At 42.3% G+C, this 22,174-nt stretch overlaps 1 protein-coding gene across 2 annotated transcripts in view; it reads right to left on the reverse strand.

The window, feature by feature from the left end:
• Positions 1 to 22,174, reverse strand: part of PARP9 (poly(ADP-ribose) polymerase family member 9) — a 36,521-nt gene that overhangs the window by 13,582 nt on the left and 765 nt on the right. For both annotated transcript variants that reach the window (XM_003275529.4, XM_003275531.4), the window contains exons 2-7: positions 18,252 to 18,355; positions 17,079 to 17,112; positions 14,014 to 14,849; positions 11,138 to 11,359; positions 9,271 to 9,489; positions 4,171 to 4,228 (exon numbers count right to left, since the gene is read on the reverse strand). In XM_003275529.4, coding sequence (XP_003275577.1) covers positions 4,171 to 4,228; positions 9,271 to 9,489; positions 11,138 to 11,359; positions 14,014 to 14,849; positions 17,079 to 17,112; positions 18,252 to 18,266 — 1,384 coding nt within the window. In that variant the 5' untranslated portion in view covers positions 18,267 to 18,355. The remainder of the gene's footprint in view (positions 1 to 4,170; positions 4,229 to 9,270; positions 9,490 to 11,137; positions 11,360 to 14,013; positions 14,850 to 17,078; positions 17,113 to 18,251; positions 18,356 to 22,174) is intronic.

The raw sequence follows: 22,174 nt of genomic DNA on the forward strand, positions 1-22,174 counted from the left end.
ATGATATTGTCACCACTGTCAGCAGTAGCAGCTTCAATTAAGTACCTATCTCTGAAAGCTGCATTGGGTATGAAGGAAGTCCACCTGTATCGTTTACAGCCTCCTTGGGAACACAGAGTTTAGCTTGTAATGGATTAGCGTTATCGTCTCTTGCCTCTGCTATGTTGCATTTGTCAGTTCACAGATGAGTTCACCTTGTGATCTCACCCTGGATGTTAACTAAGTATTATTTCCTGCTGAATAGGATTTTCCTTAACCTCTTGCTACTAGTTTTAAAATCAAACATCTCTGAAAGACACAGAGCTTGAAGAGTCAAAATTATTTTTTAAAAAACAAACATGAATCTCTGATTTTAAGAATAATACATGTTTATTATTTAAAAATTGGGAAATTATTGACATATAATGGAAGGAAGAAATACCTGTAATTCCACTACTCAGGATTCCTCACAACCTTATGAGACAGATACTAGTAGTTGTCCCATCTCACCAACAAGGAAACTGATTCACAGAGTCATTAAGTAACTCCCCCATGGCTATAGGACTAGTTAGTGGTGGCCATGAAGTTGGTAGGTATGGGCATCTGACTCCAGTGCTCCCACATATGCCTCCCAGTGAGTAATATCTGAACAGCAGTGGAAATTCGCATCTTTCTCCTGAGATCTCAGTTGTGTGGTACGGGAGCTACAAAAGAAGTATAAGGACAGACCTAGAAGTAAGATGGGGAGGATGGCCTTCCTCTGAGTAAAGATAAAAAAGACAAAAGCCAAGGTTTTAGACAACAGTAAGAAGTAACCCAGGTTTTATATTGGAGGCATACTTTTTTTAAACCCTTGTTCTGTCTAGGAGATTATATTATTTTTTAGGAGAAAATAAAAACAATGCATAGTGATACTGCATTTATCCATTATTATCAAGAGAAACTTCTTTTTCTTCTTCTTCTTTCTCTTCTTCCTTTCTCCTCTCCCTCCCCCTCCCCCTTTCTTCTCCTCCTCCTCCTTCTACTACTTTTTTTTTTTTTTTTTTTAGAGACAGGGTGTCACTATGCCGGTCCTCCTGGCCTCAAGCAATACACCCACCTTGGCCTCCCAAAGCACTGGGATTACTGGCATGAGTCAGCATGCCTGGCCAATAATCATAATAATAATAATTATTATTTTTTGAGATGGAATCTGCTCTGTTGCCCAGGCTGGAGTGCAGTGGTGCGATCTCGGCTCACTGCAAGCTCTGCCTCCCAGGTTCACACCAGGCTGTCGCCCAGGCTGGAGTGTAGTGGCGCAATCTCGGCTCACTGCAACCTCCACCTCCTGGGTTCAGATGATTCTCCTGCTGCAGCCTCCCGAGTAGCTGGGATTACAGGCGCCCACCACCACACCCAGCTAATTTTTGTACTTTTAGTAGAGATGGGGTTTCACCATGTTGGCCAGGCTGGTCTCGAACTCCTGACCTCGTGATCTGCTCACCTTGGCCTCCCAAAGTGCTGGGATTACAGGTGTGAGCCACCGCACCTGGCCAATAATTATTATTCTAACTTTAGTATATGTGTTAGCAAAGCGAGCACTATTCTTCTAGATAAGTAAATTGTTCAGATCACTAAAGGGTAACTCTTCTAGCACCAAAATACACTGAATTTTAACTCTGAGTTATCTATTTATTTATTTTTTTGAGACCAAGTCTCCCTCTGTTGCCCAAGCTGGAATGCAGTGGCACAATCTCAGCTCACTGCAACCTCCACCTCCTGGGTTCAAGCGATTCTCCTGCCTCAGCCTCCTGAGTAGTTGGGATTACAGGCACATGCCACCATGCCTGGCTCATTCTTTTTTGTATTTTTAGTAGAGATGAGGTTTCACCATGTTGGCCAAACTGGTCTCGAACTCCTGACCTCAGGTGATCCGCTTGCCTCGGCCTCCTGAAGTGCTGGGATTACAGGCATGAGCCACTGTGCCCGGCTGAACTAAATATTTCTAATGATAATGTACCACCTCTCTGCCTTCCTAAATCGTTTTTTGTTTTTGTTTTTGTTTCTTTTTGGTTTTTTTTTTTTTTGAGACAGAGTTTCCCTCTTGTTGCTCAGGCTGGAGTGCAATGGCGCGATCTTGGCTCACCGCAACCTCCACCTCCCGCGTTTAAGTGATCCTCCTGCCTCAGCCTCCCGAGTAGCTGGGATTACAGACATGTGCCACCATGCCCAGCTAATTTTGTATTTTTAGCAGAGATGGGGTTTCTCCATGTTAGTCAGGCTGGTCTCGAACTCCCAACCTCAGGTGATCCACCCGCCTCAGCCTCCCAAAGTGCTGGGATTACAGGCGTGAGCCACCGTGCCCAGCCCTTCCTAAATAGTTTAACCTTTCCTTAATAATCTGAGATCATCATCATTAATCATTTTGTTTATTTGTCACCCAGGCTGGAGTGCAGTGGCACGATCATGGCTCACTGCAGCCTTGACCTCCCCGGGCTTAGGTGATCCACCTCAGCCTCCCAAGTAGCTGGGACTACAGGCATGCACCACAACACCTGGCTAATTTTTGTATTTTTTGTAGAGATGGGTTTCAACATGTTGCCCAGGCTGGTCTCGAACTCCTGACCTCAAGTGATCTGCCTGCCCTGGCCTCCCAAAGTGCTGGGATTACAGGTGTGAGCCGCCATGTCCCTTCATTAATCATTTCTATGTCAATTATTGTCCTGTGCTATATAATTCCTTTACAGATGTCCGCAAGAATTACTGAATTAAACGGTGACATTTGCTGCCATTATTCAGATTAATGACATATAGACCTTTTTATGTTCCTTTTCTATGTTATCCTCACCTAAAACTCCTCTTATGTACCCACCATGGATTCCCTGTGGTTCCCCAAACATGCACTGGATTTCTTTGCTCCTGTAGGTTTTCTCTATCTTGGATGCCCCACCCTACCCTCTCTGGACATTGGAAATCTTGCCATGCTCAAAGCCCAGCTTAGAACCATCTCACTCATGAAACCATTCTTGATCTTTTCCAGTCAAAAGGAATCTCTTTCTCCTCTTAGCTAACTGGGGAGTTTGTCTATCTTCCCAGTCATTATTTATTGCCTGGCATTTGTTTAATGCTTTCAATTTATAGAATACTTTTACATACATAATCTATTACCCTCACAATGTCTGCTATTATCATCATTATACAGATAAATAAACAGGATCATAAAAGGCACAGTTCCAGACCAGAACTGTTAATGCTCTCCTTCCTTACTTCCAGCACTGCCAGGCCACTGAACATTCCATCTCAGTCCACCCAAACTCCACTAAAAGAATGACGTTATATGCCTGTAATCCCAGCATTTTGGGAGGCGGAGGCAGGCAGATCACTTGAGCCCAGGAGTTTGAGACCAGTCTGGGCAACATGGCGAAACCCCGTCTCTACCAAAGAAATAAAAATAAATAAAATAATAAAATAAATTAGCTGGGCGTGGTGGCATGTGCCTGTAGTCCAAGCTACCTGGGAGACTCAGGTGGGAGAATGGCTTAAGCCTGTGAAGCAGAGGTTGCAGTGAGCTGAGATCACGCCACTGCACTCCAGCCAGAGTGACAGAGCCAGAACTTGTCTCAAAAAGAAAAGAAAAAATGCTCGGCATCAAAATTGACTAGGGAGGATTCAGAATAGATATGCTTGGCCCAGACCCAGAGTCCCTGAATCAGCATCTGCAGAGTTGGGACAAATACATATTTTGGGGGTTTTGCGTTTGTTTGTTTTTTAAAGTTTCCATCATGATCCCAGTGATTACTTGGGTTTCAGTAGCATTGAGTTAACCCATTTATCTGGCATTACTGAGATGTGTTTTCCGTAATTACAATAAGTAACCCTATTTAGATGTTCAGAGCAGAAAGAGTGACTGAATGCCAGTTTATGGAAGCCAGAACTTGGGAAAAAATTATAGATATCTATTTATGAATCAACCACCCACATCTTGGATTATCCACTGCAACTCAACCTTCCTCTCTTCATATCATGAAACTGGACCAAGCAAGAATAGAATCATGATCAGGGTATAGAGTAGGCAGGTATCCAAGCAGGACCACAATGCAATATGTTTGGCTTATTTATTCTTCTTCTCCCCTCCGTTAGTTCAGATGATCAAGAATAGAATGAGCCAATGGTGGGAGACACTACTTATTGGCCTGTGAATTTCTTACTCACCACTGTAATTGTTCAAACTCAGCATCTTGGACCTCTTTGCCATTTCAGCACTGAAAGCCTACAAGAAGCAAAACAGAGCAGAGAGTCATAAGCAGGGCTGATAGCCATTGTCATCAAAGTCTCCCTCTCTGCACACACAGCACTTGACCTCATCCACCCTGTCAGTCCCATTCCTACTACCACAAATCTAAAGCAACCTTTAGGAAAGTCCCAGAGAAGTGGACCACAGTCTATTAGAACATGGAAAGAACAAGCATAGGAAAAATGGAGATGAAATCAAAATCTGGTATAAATAAAGAAGACTATACATTCCAAGACAAAATATAACCGTGCATTCATTCAACAGATTTTAATGCCTTGCTTGTGCTAAACTAAAGCTGTGGATATGTCACTGAAGAAGAAAACTATAGGTAACCAATAAAACACAAATTCATTTAAAAAATGGTATACACACCAAACTTGGTCTGTAAATTGAATAATAAAATAATCTGTTTTATATAAGTTAATTCCTATAGAGTGCTTAAAGTTGTTCCTGGCTTATAGTAAACGTTAAGTACATGGTAGCTATTGTAATTGTTATTATATGAAAGTCTATAGACAAAGATTTGTGCATATTGCAACACAGATCCATTAACATAATGTCTATTAGAAATAACACATCTCGCTTAGTTTTTGGAGCCATGGTATTCACTGTCTTCCTTGTTCAAAGTAGATACAATTGGCAATACAGATGGTCCTGACTTACAATGGTTTGATTTAGGACTTTTTGGCTTTATTGATGGTGCAGAAGTGATACACATTCAGTGGAAACTGTACTTGGAAATTTTAATCTTGAGCTTTTCCCAGGCTGTGGACATGTAGTAAGATGCTCTTTCGTGATGCTGGGTGGCGGCAGCAAGCCAAGCTCCCAGTCAGCCACGTGATCACAAGAGTAAACACTGTATTCAATAAGTTACATGAGATATGCAACACTTCATAAAATAGGCTTGTCTTAGATGATTTTTCCCAACTATAGGCAAATGTAAGTGTTCTGAACATGTTTAAGGTAGGATAGGCTAAGCTATAATGTTTGGTAGGTTAAGTGTATTAAATGCATTTATCTCACTACAACTTATTTAGGAAGAAAATACATGTTTATTAGAGGGCTTATTAGAAGATGTATACATTATGTCTGCACACATACCTCCGTGTGGATATAATGTAGTGTTAATGCTGAAAAGAGCCTGAAGGAATGGTCAACATTCACTTTTAATGTAAATTACTGTGTAAAATAATCCTCTTGTTTGAGTTACAAAACTGAAAGATGTAACATTCTTTGTGTTTCTGTTTAATAGTTCAGAACAAGGCTTTGAGGGCAGACAGACACCAAGGTTGATCTTGGTTTGGCCATGTAATTAGCTGTGTGCATATTAACCTCTGGGTTATGTTTTTGGATTTGTAAAATGGAGACAACAGTGGCTTCATCAAAAGATTAAGGGGAGAAGGAAATGAGACACCTTCTTAGCACAGTGCCTGACAGACACAATACATGGCACTATATATATATATATATATATACACATACACACACACACATACATACACACATATATACACACACATATATATACACACACACACACACACACACATATATATATATATTTTTTTTTGAGACGGCCCTGGCTGGAGTGCAGTGGTGCAATCTCGGGTCACTGCAACCTCCATCTCCCCGGTTCAAGTGATTCTCCTGCCTCAGCCTCCCGAGGAGCTGAGATTACAGGCATGTACCACCATGCCCTTCTAAGTTTGTATTTTTAGTAGAGCTGGGGTTTCACCATGTTGGCCAGGCTGGTTTCGAATTCCTGACCTCAGGTGATCCGCCCAGCTCAGCCTCCCAAAGTGCTGGGATTACAGGCATGAGCCACCAAGCCCGGCCCCCTACGGCACTATTTTTATTATTAGTCCCTGGAGGAGCGCTCAGACCGTGGTTGATCTTTCCATTTTTCTTAAACTGTCATGCACATTTTTGTTTGTATGTTGGAGAGAATGCACCTTCTTTTCTAGATGTGGTTAATTCCTCTTGTATGAAAATGGTGCTTCATAAACAGTTCAGGGGCTGGGCACGGTGGTTCACGTCTGTAATCCCAGAACTTTGGGAGGCTGAGGTGGGAGGATTACTTGAGTCCAGGAGTTTGAGATTGGCCTGGGCAACATAATGAGACCCCACTTCCACAAAAAATGAAAGTATTAGCCAGGCATGGTGGCGCATGCCTGTAGGTCCAACTACTCAGGAGGCTGCGATGGGTGGGTTGCTTGAGCCTGGGAGGTTGAGGCTTCAGGGAGTTATGATCACACCACTGCACTCCAGCCCAGGCAACAGAGCGACATCCTGTCTCAAAAAAAGGAAATTAAAAAAAGAAATAGTTCAGGGAGGTGATCAGGGCACCTATCTGGGCTTAGAGAAAATCCTCTGCATGGGAAACTGATGAACTTCATCTGAAGGACAGGATTATTCATTTTATCAGAAGGTGAGCTACTTCCTTGGGTCATGCACCACCATCTCACCGTTAGCTGTGGGTGAGGCACAGTGGGATACTGGAGCTAGCATACAATGACTCAAGAGAGCTTGCTGTGAACATCTCTTCCAAATCTGTTTTCAGTGATGTCATATCAACAGCTTGAAAGCAGCCACAGAAATCAGCAAATGCTACAAATCTCCCCGTGTTTAATTGGGCAGCAGAAGGAATAAGAACTTTTATATTGCTGCAAGAAAGAGCAAGCTGGAACAAGTATAAATTCATTTCCGTATAGGCAGAGATAAAATGGCAACCATGCACATAGAGCAGGCCAAGAGGTGGGAATATGAGCAGTCAGAGAACTAATGTTTGCAGCCACTCTCTGCAAGGCAAACCTTGCAAGGCCCTCTATATCCAAAATCCAGACACATGCCGAGAAGTCTCACTAAAACTCGGATGTTGCTGTTGGCAGAATCAGAAACCTATATCTTGAAAACCTATTTTAAGTTGCTGTATCTTATTTCCTTTCCTTTTTATTCTTCCCTAACATCATTAAAGTCTTTCTCAAAAATGCCAGCTAAGTGAGAATAAAGCAGAGATGGTTGGTACTTTAAAGGCAGAACAGCACTGCAATATATACTAATTATGCTGAATATATCACAGTTTATTCACATGTTAGGAACTCAGCTTGATCTGTCCACCCAAACAAAAAGCTGAGATGAAGTGCACTCAGACACATAAGACAAGCTCCCCTCCAACACATGGACCCCAGATGTGTTAGACCACGGCTGATTTCCTTCCAAGGTCACCTACAGATAAGCTAAAAACGAATGGGTTGAATTTGAGGGCAGTACTGGAGACATGGCAAAACTAGCCAGGCATACCACTGCTGTTAAAGAAATTGGAAAGAAAAGATAAACAATTCACTGAATTTAGTAACAATTCAGCACTCAGTGAACTACAGCTCATTACAGTTGATATAACAGCTAACCTTCTACTCTGTGCTAGGTACTATTCTAAGTGTTTTACAGATATTAACTCATTTTTTTTTTTTTTGAGACGGAGTTTCGCAATTGTTGCCCAAGCCCGGGTGCAATGGTGCGATCTCAGCTCACTCCAACCTCCGCCTCCTGGGTTCAAGCGATTCTCCTGCCTCAGCCTCCCAAGTAGCTGGGATTACAGGTGCATGCCACCACGCCTGGCTAATTTTTTGTATTTTTAGTAGAAACGGGGTTTCATCATGTTAGCTAGACTGGCCTCAAACTCCTGACCTCAGATGATCCGCCTGTCTCGGCCTCCCAAAGTGCTGGGATTACAGGCGTAAGCCACCTCACCCGGCTGTATTAACTCATCTCGTCTTCACAACAGCTCCATAAGATGGTAATTAGTATCCCTCTTTTAAGGATGAGGAAATTGAGGCACAGATAAGTAAACTAACTTGCCCAAGGTTATATAGCCAGTGAGAGGCAAAGCTGAGACTGATGGGGATTTTAGAGGGAAAACTGATTGAGGAGGAGAAGACAGGCCAGGCATATTGGCTCACACCTATTATCCCAGAACTTTGGGAGGCTGAGATGGGAAGATCACTTGAGCCCAGGAGCTCAAGCCCAGATTGGGCAACATAGTAAGACTGCTTTTCTACAAAAACTTTAAAAATTAGCCAGGCATGGTAGCATGTGCCTGTAGCGCCTGCTACTCAAGAGGCTGGAGTAGGAGGATCATTTGAGCCCAGGAGTTCAAGACTGCAGTGAGCTATGATTGTGCCACTGCACTCCAGCCTGGGCAACAGAGCAAGACCTCATCTGTTTAAAAAAAAAAAAAAAAAGAGAGAGAGAGAAGACAAAGAATTTGCCTTAAATACACTGGATTTGAGATGACGGTCAGACATCCAACTGGAAATGAGAGAGGATTGGCTAAGAAGACAGGACTTCACAGAAGTTGTAAGAACAGTTGTGTTCTTGAAGGGAGAGAGATGAGAGAGGGGCAAGGACCCCACACTGCAACTACAGGGTTGCTTACCTTTAAGGAGCAGAGGGATGAATAAGTGCCATTAAAAGAAAAGACAGAAGCTAGGTAGTGGGTAAACATGGCTTCTTGGTTTTTTGTTTTGTTTTGTTTTGTTTTGTTTGAGATGGAGTTTCACTCTTGTTGCTCAGGCTGGAGTACAATGGCGTGATCTCGGCTCACCACAACCTCTGCCTCCCAGGTTCAAGCTATTCTCTTGCCTCAGCCTCCCTAGTAGCTGGGATTACAGGCATGTGCCACCACACCCGGCTAATTTTGTATTTTTAGTAGAGACAGGGTTTCTCCATGTTGGTCAGGCTGGTCTAGAACTCCCGACCTCAGGTGATCCACCTGCCTCGGCCTCCCAGAGTGCTGGGATTACAGGTGTGAGCCACCGTGTCTTGCCAAACATGGCTTCTATAATGACATGTTTTACTAGATCAGAGGTGGACAACCTGTAAAAATTAAACTTCACCAAGTTAGAACACCACCACACTGTACAGCACCTAGCCCTGCATCTTACATTGTAGATACTAAACAGATGTTGCTGAATGAATGAATGAATGAACTGTAGGACATTTCTAAGATATTAACTTACCTTATATATCTCCAAATCTGTTGGAAAGATCACAAACTTTACAGTTAACTGGTGTTTTACATGGTCTTTGGCAAATGTTAAAACTTCATCAAACAAAATCTCTGCTGCTGTTTCCTTCTTTATTTCCATGTTTCCAGTCCCAAGGGCAGGAAAGGAAATGGAAGTTATATTTTGCTCAATGCATTTTTCCAAACACTCCTTCATTGCACGTTTTAATGTCTGTAGGAAAACACAAATTTAAGATCAGCATTTGAGTCAAGAACAAGACTACACTTACCCCTTGATCCTGCCCATATTTTACAATGTCCACCTTCACTTTCCCTCAGGGTTCATGTCCCTGCCTCCTCAGGTGACAGGAAAGGTCCCACTCCAGAGGGAACCCATTATGGTATAAGGTTAGATAGTGAGAAACTGAAGCAATAGAGTGGCCATCTTGTGCTATTCAGGACATGTGGGCACTAGAATTTCTCCCAGTTTATATAGCCTTGCCCATCCCCCCAGGTCAAAGAGCCAACCATCTGTTTACCCCATTCACCTGCCCCTTCCAGGTCAACGTCAAGAGCTCTTGAATTTTCATAAAGGAGATCGAGATTAAAATAAGAAAGCAGCACTTATTCAACGTCATTAAGATCTATCATGTAATTTCTCTTGGAGAAATGCTAATATTTTTGGCAGATTTAAACTTCTACCAACTGTTAATATCAAAGTAATACAGGAATGTTGCCCATGGAAGGACTTTGGAAAACTGAGCGATAGAGGGGGAGACTAGAGGACCAGTTTGGAATTAGAGAGCTCTCAAGAAGGGACCAGAAATGGTGAAGAAGAAAGATAGACAAAGGCAGAGAAGGAGATTAAGTTTCCCTCTTTTCACCATCTGAGTGGGTTCGTCCTATTCTTTAATGCTTTTATTTTATTTTATTTTATTTTATTGTATTTTATTTTATTTTATTTTATTTTATTTTATTTTATTTTATTTTTTGAGACAGAGTCTCACTCTGTCATCCAGGCTAGAGGGCAGTGGCGCAATCTCGGCTCACTGCAACCTCTGCCTCCTGAGTTCATTAATGCTTGTATTTTATGTGCCTCAGTGGGCTAGACAGCCAGGCTCCACTGCAGGCACGGGTGGGAAGAGACCTCAGGTAATATATTTGATTGGAATGATGCTGGCGGGGGAACCCCAGCTGCTCCAGGAATATAACATATGGAGGGACATGAGAGGCTGAATCCCTTGCCTACTTAGGAAAAGGCCGACGAGGTCACTAGGTATGTTGGGGTGAACCAGTGTTCAGACTGAGGGAATACTAGTTTCAGTGTCTATCTGCAGTATGCCTACTTAAAATTTAGACATGGGTTATAACATTTTAAACTTCTTTGTTGTTTTGTTTTTTGAGACAGCCTCTGTCACCCAGGCTAGAGTGCCACAGTGTGATCACAGCTCACTGCAGCCTCAATCTCCTGGGCTCAAGTGATCCTCCTACCTCAGCCTCCCAAGTAGCTGGGACTACAGGTGTGCACCACCACACCTGGCTAATTTTTTTTTTTTTTTTTTGGTAGAGATGGGGGTCTTGCTATGTTGCTTAGGTTGGTCTCAAACTCTGGGGCTCAAGTGATCCTCCCACTTTGGCCTCCCAAAGCACTGGACTCACAGGCATGAGCCACTGCGACAGACCTAAATCAAACTTCTTAAGATAACTTATGGCAACTGTACCTGTTCAGTATTTCTGGTATTTGCAGGTGTGCTAAAAAATAAGGACTATACCACTTGACAAAATATTTAATGAATGTAATGAAATGATGGAAATTTGTTTTAAAAAACAGACTGTGTAGACTATGGAGCTAAATAAAGACACATTTATTTTAAACTTACCTGAGGTCTACGAAATTCTGAATGCCACAGTACATGGTATATATATTTACAGGACAAGTTAAATCCTTTTGTGACCAGTACCAGTTGGGACCGTTGAAACTGTTTAGCCTTTGTGGCAAGAAATTCCGATTTCATTTCAACTCCTGCTTGTTGTAGAATTGACTTTGCCACAGGTCCAACTGTAATATCATGTGGGTTTACAGAATTAACAATTACATCTGCCTGAAAAGGGAAGAAAGGGTAGGATTCACTGTGAAATTCCTTCTTCTTAAATGACTAATTTAAATCTTTACTTCCCTGAAGAGTTTTGAAAAATACTCTTTGAAGATCCTAAATTCTAAAAAATTTCATTAATAATGAATAGAAACTCGTATTTCCAAAGAGCGATTATTTGATTGCCATGAATGAAGCTGAATTACATAATTCAGAAATTATGTAAATGTACGGATGATATAATTTTTGTTGCAAATATCTGTTCGCCCCTTGCTGGATTACCTTCCCAGATGGCTAGATTCTGAGTATTCCCTGTGATTTGTGTTAAGCTCTGTCGATAAATGGTTTCATCTCTGCCCGACCACCATGACGTTTTGCTATTTCATCGTGGGTTTTTGTTTTGTCTCATTTTAAATAGGAAATAAAATTTCTTGGGGAATTTCCACCTCCTAATGTTTTTATGGTTTAAGGTATAAGAAACTTAACAAGGTTAAAGAAACTCCAAATGGGACAAAAAGGTCTTCAATGAAAAGTAGGCCCCCTTCTTGGTCAGGTCCCCAGATCCCCCTACTCACCCACCCATCTTATGTGCAACCAAGTTCTTCATCTCCCTCTTCAGAAATAGACTGTACATATACACGAGCTGTACTTTAGATAACATCATCTCCTACTTAACCCTCAGAGCTGTGCTAAAAATGATAGTGTCCTTCCTTCCCCCATGCCCAGATTCCCCTAATCATTCTATTGACTTTGGCTCCCTTTCAGGGTAATTCAGGTACTTCTTCACTGATGTTAATGAATGCTTCACTTTGAAAGCACAATTAGAATTTGCAATTTGGGGGCACCGACACCCTTTAAAAATTGTAATGTTCCTAATGTTGCTGGCAATAAATGTACATTAAAAAATTCAGTTAAAGGGTAAGTTACTCAACTAGGATGCTTCCATTTTAGTTTTAAATTTGTGTGTTAATGACTTCTCAAATATTTCATTTCATGAACTCCCCTCAGTCTTCTCTCTAATTGTCTTATAGGCAATAAGCGTTGTTTGTTTGTTTGTTTGTTTTACCAGTGTCTAAGACTATTTGATTGTGGTCACGAGAGTCTTCAGTGTGACATCACTGATCCAGAAGAAAAAAAAGAATATAGCCTTATATTCATTCTCACCCTCTGTTGTGGTGCCTTCTCCCTCCTGCCCTCTCCACTTATTTATCTTTAATTTGCTGAACCCTTAGATGCATGCCCAGACCAGGCCTTGAGGCTATAGGGATGAATAAGTCAAGATCTCCATCTTTAAGGTGCTCTCCGTCTAGCAGGTGAGCTGCACTGACTCAGAAATATCTAGGTTCACTGCTACCCTGACTCCTTCCCCTTCCCTGCCAGCATGCTCACCTTTGTGCCCAGTGACCCCTAGCTAAATGCTTAGTTGCACCTTGCATTCTCCACAGCCCCTGGCAGAGTTATATTCTGTGTATAAACACACAGACTATGACTTAGAGCTCCACCTGTGTCTCCTGACTGTAGTCAAGCCCATTATTTTCTGTCAATTCCTCTGCATCTCTCTGATAAAGTCACCTGACCACCCAGAAAGCTTCCCCTCCTGCCAGTCATACCCATCGAAACTTGAGATCAGATTCAAAACTCATACTTTCTGAGGCAATCTTTCTTGGTCCACTATACTCCACTCTTGTCATAAATTTATATACTCAAGTATTATTTTTGTTTACTATTGATAGGTTGCCTTAGAAATGTTGAGATGGTTTTTCTCCCCAGAGAGATTTTTCAAGTATATTTTTACAATAAAGAATATAATTGATTTTAGGTTCCTTGGGATCAAAGATTGTTCTAATTCCTCAGGGTGCCCAAGATAATAGCAACAACAATAATAATGATAAATACTTATTACGTGCCAAGCACTACTCTAAACATTTTATGTGTATCGATTCCAGCTCTAAGATACAAATGCTATTTTTATCCTCATTGTACAAATGAGGAAACTGAAGAACAAAAGATAAAGTAACTTGCTTTGGGTTACCCAGTTAATAAATAGCAAAGCTGGTATTCAAATCCAGATGGCCTGGCACTAAATGCTATATTATTATTATTATTATTATTATTATTACGTTTAGAGTCAAAGTCAAAGTCTTGCTCTGTTGCCCTGGCAGGAATCACTGCAGCCTTGAACCCATGGGCTCAAGTGCGCCTCCTGCCTTAGCCTCCCAAAGTTGTTGGGACTACAGATGTGCATCACCATGCCCTGATAATTTTTTTTTTTTTTTTTTTGAGACAGAGTCTTGCTATGTTCCTCAGGCTGGTCTAGAACACCTGGGCTCAAGTGATCCTCCTGTCTTGACCTCCCAAAGTGCTGGGATTACAGGCATGAGCCACCATGACCAGCCTATTTTTAAAAAACTTAAATTAAAATTTTTTAAAGAGATGGGGTCTGGCTATGTTGCCTAGGCTGGCCTCCAACTCCTGGGCTCAAATGGTCCTCCAACCTCAGGCTCTCAAGTAGCTGGGTTACAGGCATGTACCACTGCACCTGGCTCATATTCTTAATCCAAACAGGATGGTTTCTACATAGTGTTGCATAGTGCACACTCAAAAATTATTTAATTTTCAGGGATCACCTGTGCCAGTGCAAGAGAATAGAAACAAAGACTTACCATCTGCCATTCAATGTGGCCCTGGACAATCTGGAGGGTCAGGTTGTTCACGACCATTGCATTGAAAGAAGGGGTTGTTTCTTGTCCCAGCTCACTCTTTCCTAGGCTGAATTCTGAAGCAGCTTTAAAGGCAGCAACAGTAGGGTCCTCATTGCTCACCAGGTGAATTTCTTTCAAATTACTCATCATTGGCTTCCCTTGCAAATTAACCAAGATAGTCTGTACAATAGTCTCTGTACACAAATTCAGAGGGAACTGAAAAATCCCAGAGCTCAAGGCTGGAATTGCTACTGTCTTAATGTGAGTATTTTCACAGATGACATAATCCAGAATCCTTACAATGGCCCTCTGCAGCTTCCCAATACATCCCTGTGTATCCCACTCCACCCACCGAGGCCCAACAGCATGGATGATCTGTTTGCAGGGAAGCTTCCCTGCTCCTGTGACAACTATCTCACCAGCTGGTATTTTACCATATCTGGCAACCAACTGTTTGCTCTCTTCTTGGATTTCAAATCCACCAGCTTTCACCAGGGCCAGGGCCAGGCCTCCCCCATGTAGAAGATCTTCATTGGCTGCATTCACCACAGCATCAACAACATGTGTGGTGAGGTCATCTTTCCAGACTGATAACTCTATCCTAGGAGTCAGCATTTTTCTGAACACTTGCAGAGATTTGCTGTTGCCTTCCCGAACTGGAGAGACCAGGGTAGAGATACAGCCAAACTTATTCTGGAGGACTTCACACAGCAGACGCTCATTATTTTTTAAAATTTTGAAGTCATTGTGGTTAATGGGAATTTGCCAACTATAGTTTTCTCCAAGAGCGCCAGTCTCTGGAAAAGAAGAGAAGATTAAAAAAAAAAAAAAAAAAAAAAGCACAGTTTGAAAGGTTGTAATCCCACTTCATACCAGGAGACTGTGTTTCCTATGTGCAAAAGAGATGAACTTCATCTAGTGCTCTTCGAGATTCTTCTTCTCAACTACGCATATAATCAGACCAAGGACATCTAAGGGTTTTCAATGGTAGGTCACCCATAAAGTGCATAGTCTTGTGCCTGGCATATATTAAGCACTCCATAAGTGGTAGCTACTATGATGCAGTGATGATGGTAGGAAAACCATGTATATGGGGGCTCGTGAACTTTTAAAAATATATATAAAAGTGGCGAGCTTAGAAAGACCCACGCTTAGGGCACAGGTATTGGAAGGGACTTACTTATGAGCCAAAATAAGTGGAGGTTTTATGACTTTTTTGCTTTTGTCAGCATCTAAGTTTGTGTTTTCTTAAGAGCAGACCCTGAGACAAAGATCTGAATGTAAGTAGTTTATTTGGGAGGTGATCCTAGGAAATACTAGGGCCTTGGGGTGGGGAGGGCAGGGTGGGAAAGTAAGACAAACGAACAAAGCACGTGTAACTAGGCAGATGGAACTTAACTCTACTGAGAAACAGTGTAGATCTTGTGCCTCAGGGTTATACCACTGGAGGGGTAGTAACCACAAGAGCTGGGATATTTATCCAACTTCTTCTTCTTTTTCTTTTGAGACAGCGTCTCACTGTGTTGCTCAGGCTGCAGTGTAGTGATGCAGTCTTGGCTCACTGCAACCTCTGCCTCCTATGCTCAAGCCATCCTCCCACCTCAGCCTCCTGAATAGCTGGGACTACAGGCTCACAGCACTACACCCACACCAGCGTGTCCAGCTAATTTCCATATTTTTTTCTGTAGAGATGGGGTTTCACCATATTGCCTAGGCTGGTCTCAAACTCCTGATTTCAAGTAATCTGCCCACCTGGGCCTACAAAAGTGCTCCAAAAGATTCAAGCAATCTGCCCACCCGGGTGGCTTCAAAAAGGCCACCATGCCTGACCTACCCAGCTTCTATTGGTCATTGATTGAGGCAGTTCCCTGGTGAGGAGGAGTAGGGGAGACATTGGACCAGCCAATGAGTGTAGCACTGATAATGTCTGCTTCAGTTCAGTAAATAATTCTTTATGATATTCTAGTCTGGCACAATTTTGGTGAAATTAAAACTAATTGACTAAAAATTATTTACTGTATGTGGCAGACAAGAAGATGTGCTACTCAGATCTCCCTGCAATTGGCTATGAAGTGGGAAATACAGTTAGCTGACAGCCTCCAGCTGTTAGCCCCTCAGGGTTCATCTCAGCTTTCAGCCAAGGTCATGCTATTCTCAGGGCAGCCTCCATCAGTAGCTGAGCAAGGCCATTCATGCCCAACGTGGGACACCTCTAACAGTCAATCTCAGTCTTGCAGAGACTGTCAGGTTTTTATTACAGTCTGATGGCTAGTCTGCCCAGTCCGGCTTCCTCTCTTTACCTTTCACAGTGAATTTTTTGCCCTCCTAATTCCATCTCAAATTCTGCTTCCTGGAGGACCCAGCTTGGGACACTGTATTTCATGGTGTCTAAGATATTGTTGCTACAATGCCTCTGAGAAAGGGAAAAAAATGCCAGCTAAACTGGGGCATACCATCAATTGATAACAGGTATACTACCTTATTTCACAAATGTTCAAATGTGAAAAAAAAGTGCATCCTAAAATAGATAAAATGTGATAATTACTTTTATTTTGCTTTAACTCCCATTTCTAATCTGAGTCTCCTAGAAAGACCTCTTGTGTCCTCAGTTACCCAAACGAAGCCGGAATTGGGTAGTCAGGCCCTATTGGCCTGAGCTTTGGTTGAAAATATTTAATGGGGCACCCCTGGAATTAGGCAAGAACTATTTAGCTTGTATAGCACTCGTTGAGCAAGGAAACAATTAGTTGGCCACCCCATCTGGTCAATTTCAGCTGTAGGCTGTCATTGAAAGAGTCTCACACTTATGGGCAAAGGAAAGGAATGGTGTAGGCCTTGAGAGAACATGCCTGCTGGTTGGTGCCACACCAACTCTGAAGCATGTGCGGGGGTCCCCACAAGGGTCTGCAGTCACGCACCTGAGCACTTGTAGGGGAGACATTCTCTTTCTGTATTCCCCTTTCTCCACTGAGGAAAGATCTGAGCAAAGGCTTTCTGAAACAAGAGTGAGAGCGAGGTAATCCTACCTGATTTTTCATTGTAAGCTGCTGCTCCGGCAACCTGTGAAAAATGAGAATGGCTTTATTAAAAAATGGAAGTGGAATGACTACCGCTTACTGTAACAAATACACCCTAGTAAACACAATGCAATGGAAATCTTGCTCAAAGAACTGCATTTGGGAGGGCGGGAAGCATGTGTTTTTTTAAATCTGCATGACCGAAACACTTAAAATACTAAATGTGCCAGCAAACATTGGCCCTATGTCATTTCCCTAGGGACCAATGCATTTCTTTTTTTAAATTTAATTTTATTGCTTTTCGAGACAAGGTTTCACTCTGTCACTCAGGCTGGAGTGCAGTGGTGCAATCACAGTTCACTGCAGCGTTGAACTCCTGGGCTGAAGCAATCCTCCCATCTCAGTCTCCTGAATAGCTGGGACTACAGGCATGCACCACCATGCCCAGCTAATTGTTTTTACTTTTTTAGAGATGAGCGGAGTCTTGCTATGTTGACCAGGCTGGTCTCGAACTACTGACTCCAAGTGATCCTCCTGGCTTCAGCCTCTGTAGTAACTGGGATTATAGGTGCCAGCCACCGCCAATGCATCTCAGTGCATCTCGTTCTAATTCAGAATGAGATGAGGGTTAGAGATTAACATTTTAAAAGGCCCAAAAGTCACAGACGAAAATGACCCCAAACTCTCAGATAGACTCCCATCTCCAAAAGCTCATGGGGTTTCTCCAGACAGAAGACCTGGGGACATGAGCCTCATCAGCTCTGTCTCTCATCCACCAGCAAGGATCCACTTTCAATTGTCTTTGTCATGGCACAAGCCTTAATGTGGAATTTTCAAGTTTAGTAAGTGATGTTTAATCTGATCTTTCTCTATTCCCTTCTTTTCATTCATCCTCTATTGCTCTCCTTACCCCAACCCAAAAAAGCAGAATCATTAAATGAGCTAAGAGAATTAAAATGATTCTGAAAAATCATCCAGCTTCAAGCTGACACTATTTATTAGATTAGCATATTCTTGATTCCCCATTTCTCAAGAAGGGAGAAAGGAGAAAACTTTACTGAGCTATTAAAATCAGATGAGAATGTCAGGTGTTAGTGAACACCCCAGATTTCTTGCTGTTATATAAAGAAGTATTCATGTGCTCATCAAGGTTCATGACGTATACACATTTATGCTTTTTACCATGGAAAAGTCCATCCTCCAGGTCCCCGGGGGAGTCTTTAAATGTTTATTCCCTTTTGCGCTTCAAAGCATAGACTGTAGTTTCCAGATATGGTGGCCCACTTCTAGGAATGAATTAGAAAAGATGCAATAAACATTAGCCAGAATCTTAGGAAATTCGGTAAGAATATACTGTAGGAGGACTGAACATGATTTCTGATCTTGATGAGTTCTTAATTTCCTTGATAACGATGTACACATTGTTTTGCTGTTGTTGTTACTGTTTGCCTTCTACCCTTTCCAAGAGAGGTTCCAGTGGAAATCATAATGGCAGTTCAGAGAAGGGAAAATGCTCTACGACCTGGAACAGGAAAAGCTGTATGGAGGAGTTGAGACTAGAGCCTGGTCATGAAGGATGCAGGAGGTTTTTACATATTTAGAAGAAGAGGATGATAACAAAGTGGTGAGACTGAGAACAGCATTCTAAGAACAGTAAGGAAGACTGAGCTTATGAGTGAGTAAAGCCCCCTGGAGAGAATTTGAAGCAAGAGGAAATGCCACTAGAGCCTGTGAGGGGTGTGTATTATTGAATTTGTGATAAATATCCTTGACCTAATGATAGAGGCATATCTGGTTAAAAGTCAGAAAATCTGGGAAAAATATTTTGTAATGATTTTCCACCTAATAGGTAGGAATTAAAGATTATGAATTTTTAGAAGAGTGATGATGAAAATGCTTAAAGATACAGAGTTGCCTACACTTGTTGCTATATTTAGGCCTCGAAATGATTTCTTTGTGTTTTGTTTTGTTTTTTTTTGAGAGGGAGTCTCGCTCTGTTCCCCAGGAATGTAGTGGCGCGCTCCGCCTCCCGGATTCACGCCATTCTCCTGCCTCAGCCTCCCGAGTAGCTGGGACTACAGGCGCCTGCCACCACGCCCGGCTAATTTTTTGTATTTTTAGTAGAGACAAGGTTTCACCATGTTAGCCAGAATGGTCTCAATCTCCTGACCTTGTGATCCACTCGTCTCGGCCTCCCAAAGTGCTGGGATTACAGGCGTGAGCCACCGCGCCCGGTCGAAATGATTTCTAATGTCTTTGCAATAGAAATATTTTGTACAACCATCTACAGCATCAGAGCACTATTCTTACTCGTCAAGGGAAAGCAGCAGGTCCAGTACAATCCTTTGCATTCTAAAATGCAAAGACAAGATGCATTTTTTGCCTCCAGAGGGCACTGCTGTTTTCAAAAATGAAGGATGACTTCATCTGCTTTGGCCATGGGCTTTTGCTTTAAATGTTGCACCTGTTTCTGTCTTCAGGCCAGGTTTTACAAACAAGGATTGTAAAATAAGGAGCACAGTGCCCTAAGCATTCCATTTCTTCCATTTTAAAAACAGAAAAGCCTTCCCAACTTTCCATCACTGGTTCCTACTGTGTTTCCTTCTCTTCATAAGCAGCCAAACTTCTGGAATGAGTAGTGGACTCTCCTTCTGTCCACCTGCCCACTCAGCCTACTATAACCTGGCTCCCTGCCTGATTCCCAGCACCCTTTTGAAACTGCCAGTGGCCAGGCATGGCGGCTTACACCTGTAATCCCAGCACTTTGGGAGGCAGAGGCAGGCAGATTGCTTGAGCTCAGGAGTTCAAGACCAACCTGGGCAACATGGCAAGTCTCATCTCTACTAAAAATACAAAAAGTTAGCTGGCCATGTTGGCGCATGCCTATAGTCCCAGCTACTTGGGAGGCTGAGATGGGAGGATCACTTGGTGGGAAGTTCAGGCTGCAGTGAGCTGTGATCATGCCACTGCACTCCAGCCTGGGCAAGAGGAATGAGACCCTGTCTCAAAAAAAAGAAGAGAAACTGTTCATCAGAATCCCTCATGTGGTTAACACCAATGGATTATCTTCTATCCACCTTTACGGGACCACTTTCTATAGTATTTCACTCTTTCATTCCTGAAATTCTGCTTTCCTGGCTTCTCCTATGCCATCTTCCCTTGGTTCTTTTATTACCCTTCACTTTGCCCTTACAGGCCTTTTCCCTGCGTTCACGTCCACCATCCCCCTCTTAATTGTTTGGCCCAGGATTCTGTCTAAGGCGTTTTTCATCTCATTCTACATATTCTCCAGGAGTGATCTCATCCACTTCCATGGCTTCAACTCACCAACTGTAAATATGACTCATATCTGCAGTTCTAGGCCATGGCTCTCCTGAGCCCCATTTTTCAACTTCACCTGGAGGTCTCACAGTCCCCTCAAATAAGCCTCTGCAAAAGTAGACCTCTTATCTCCTGGTCCCCAATCCTCTATCCCACCCCCACCAAATCCATACTTTATCTCCTGGATTCTACAGCTCAGTAAATGACAATACCATTTATGCACTCAAATCAGAAATCTAGGAACTTTCCCTGAGTCTTTTTTTGTCTCATATCTGGGACCTGACAACCTAAATCACTTTCAAATATGCCCCTTCCTTCCTCGCCCACTGACACTGCCTCACTTCAGGGTCTCAGCACCTTTTGCCTGAGCTGTGGCAATATACTCTTTTCTTTTCTTTTCTTTTCTTTTCTTTTCTTTTCTTTTCTTTGAGACGGAGTCTCACTCTGTCGCCCAGGCTGTGGCACAATCTTGGCTCACTGCAAGCTCCACCTCCCGGGTTCACACCATTCTGCTGCCTCAGCCTCCCGAGTAGCTGGGACTACAGGTGCCCACCACCAGGCCCGGCTAATTTTTTTTTTTTTTGTATTTTTTTAGTAGAGACGGGGTTTCACCGTGTTAGCCAGGATGGTCTCGATCTCCTGACCTCATGATCCGCCTGCCCTGGCCTCCCAAAGTGCTGGGATTACAGGCGTGAGCCACCGCGCCTAGCCAGCAATATACTCTTTTCAAAGATTTAAATGTAGCTAGTTTGACATTTTATTGTTTGAATAGGTATTACATTTACATGGTTCAAATTTAGAAAATGTAAAAGGTTTCCTCCTATCTCCACTACTAAATTCCCTGTCCAAAGTCAATCAGCGCTTCTCCCGTATTCTTCCAGTGGCATTTTTTACACAAAAGGTAGTAGCTTATACACACACTTCTGCATCTTATCTTTCCCACGTAATGTATCCTAGAGATCTTTTCATGTTAGCATATAGAGAGCTTCATTTTTCCTACTGCCCATTGTATTCCATTGTATAGATATATTATTATTATTAAACTGCTAGTCCCCCTATTTATGGACATTAAAGAGTTCCCTATCTTTTGCTATTGTAAACAAGGCTGTAAAGAACATCTTTGTACACAGGTCACTTCATACAGGGGCTAATATATCAATGGGACAAATTCCTAGAAATGGAACTCCAGAACCAAAAAGTATATGCAGTTGTAATTCTGACAGTATTGCCAAATTGTTCACGGTAAAGATTGACCCATTTCCAGTCTTACCAGCCATGTGCAAAAACCTTATCTTGGGCCTCTCTGCCGCCACCCATCCCTGCTTGTAAATGTGTCCTCCACACCGTTGTCAGCACCATATTTCTAAAATGCAAATCTGGCAAGTGATTTTCTTGCTTTCCCTGCTTACAACCCTTCAGGTCATCTTCACTGCTCTTCAAGGCTTTTCACCATCTAAATATATCCTGTCTGGGGTGGACTACCAGCCTCACATAGCTACTGAGGCTACATGTGGCCAGTCTGAATCGAGATGTGATGTAAGTATAAGAAAAACACTGGGTTGCAAAGACGTAGTATGATAAAAAGAATGTAAAAATCTCATTACATGCTGAAATGATTAAGTTTTGGATATGTCAAGTTAAATAACATCATTACAATTAATTTCATCTGTTTCTTTATCCTTTAAAAGTATCCTAAAAATCATTAAAATTAATTTCATCTGTTTCTTTATCCTTTAAAAAATATGGCTGCAAAAATTTTAGAATGAACCTACTGGCTCCCATTG

Source organism: Nomascus leucogenys, chromosome 21 (genome assembly GCF_006542625.1).
Source record: "Nomascus leucogenys isolate Asia chromosome 21, Asia_NLE_v1, whole genome shotgun sequence".
NCBI classification, from domain to species: Eukaryota; Metazoa; Chordata; class Mammalia; order Primates; family Hylobatidae; genus Nomascus; species Nomascus leucogenys.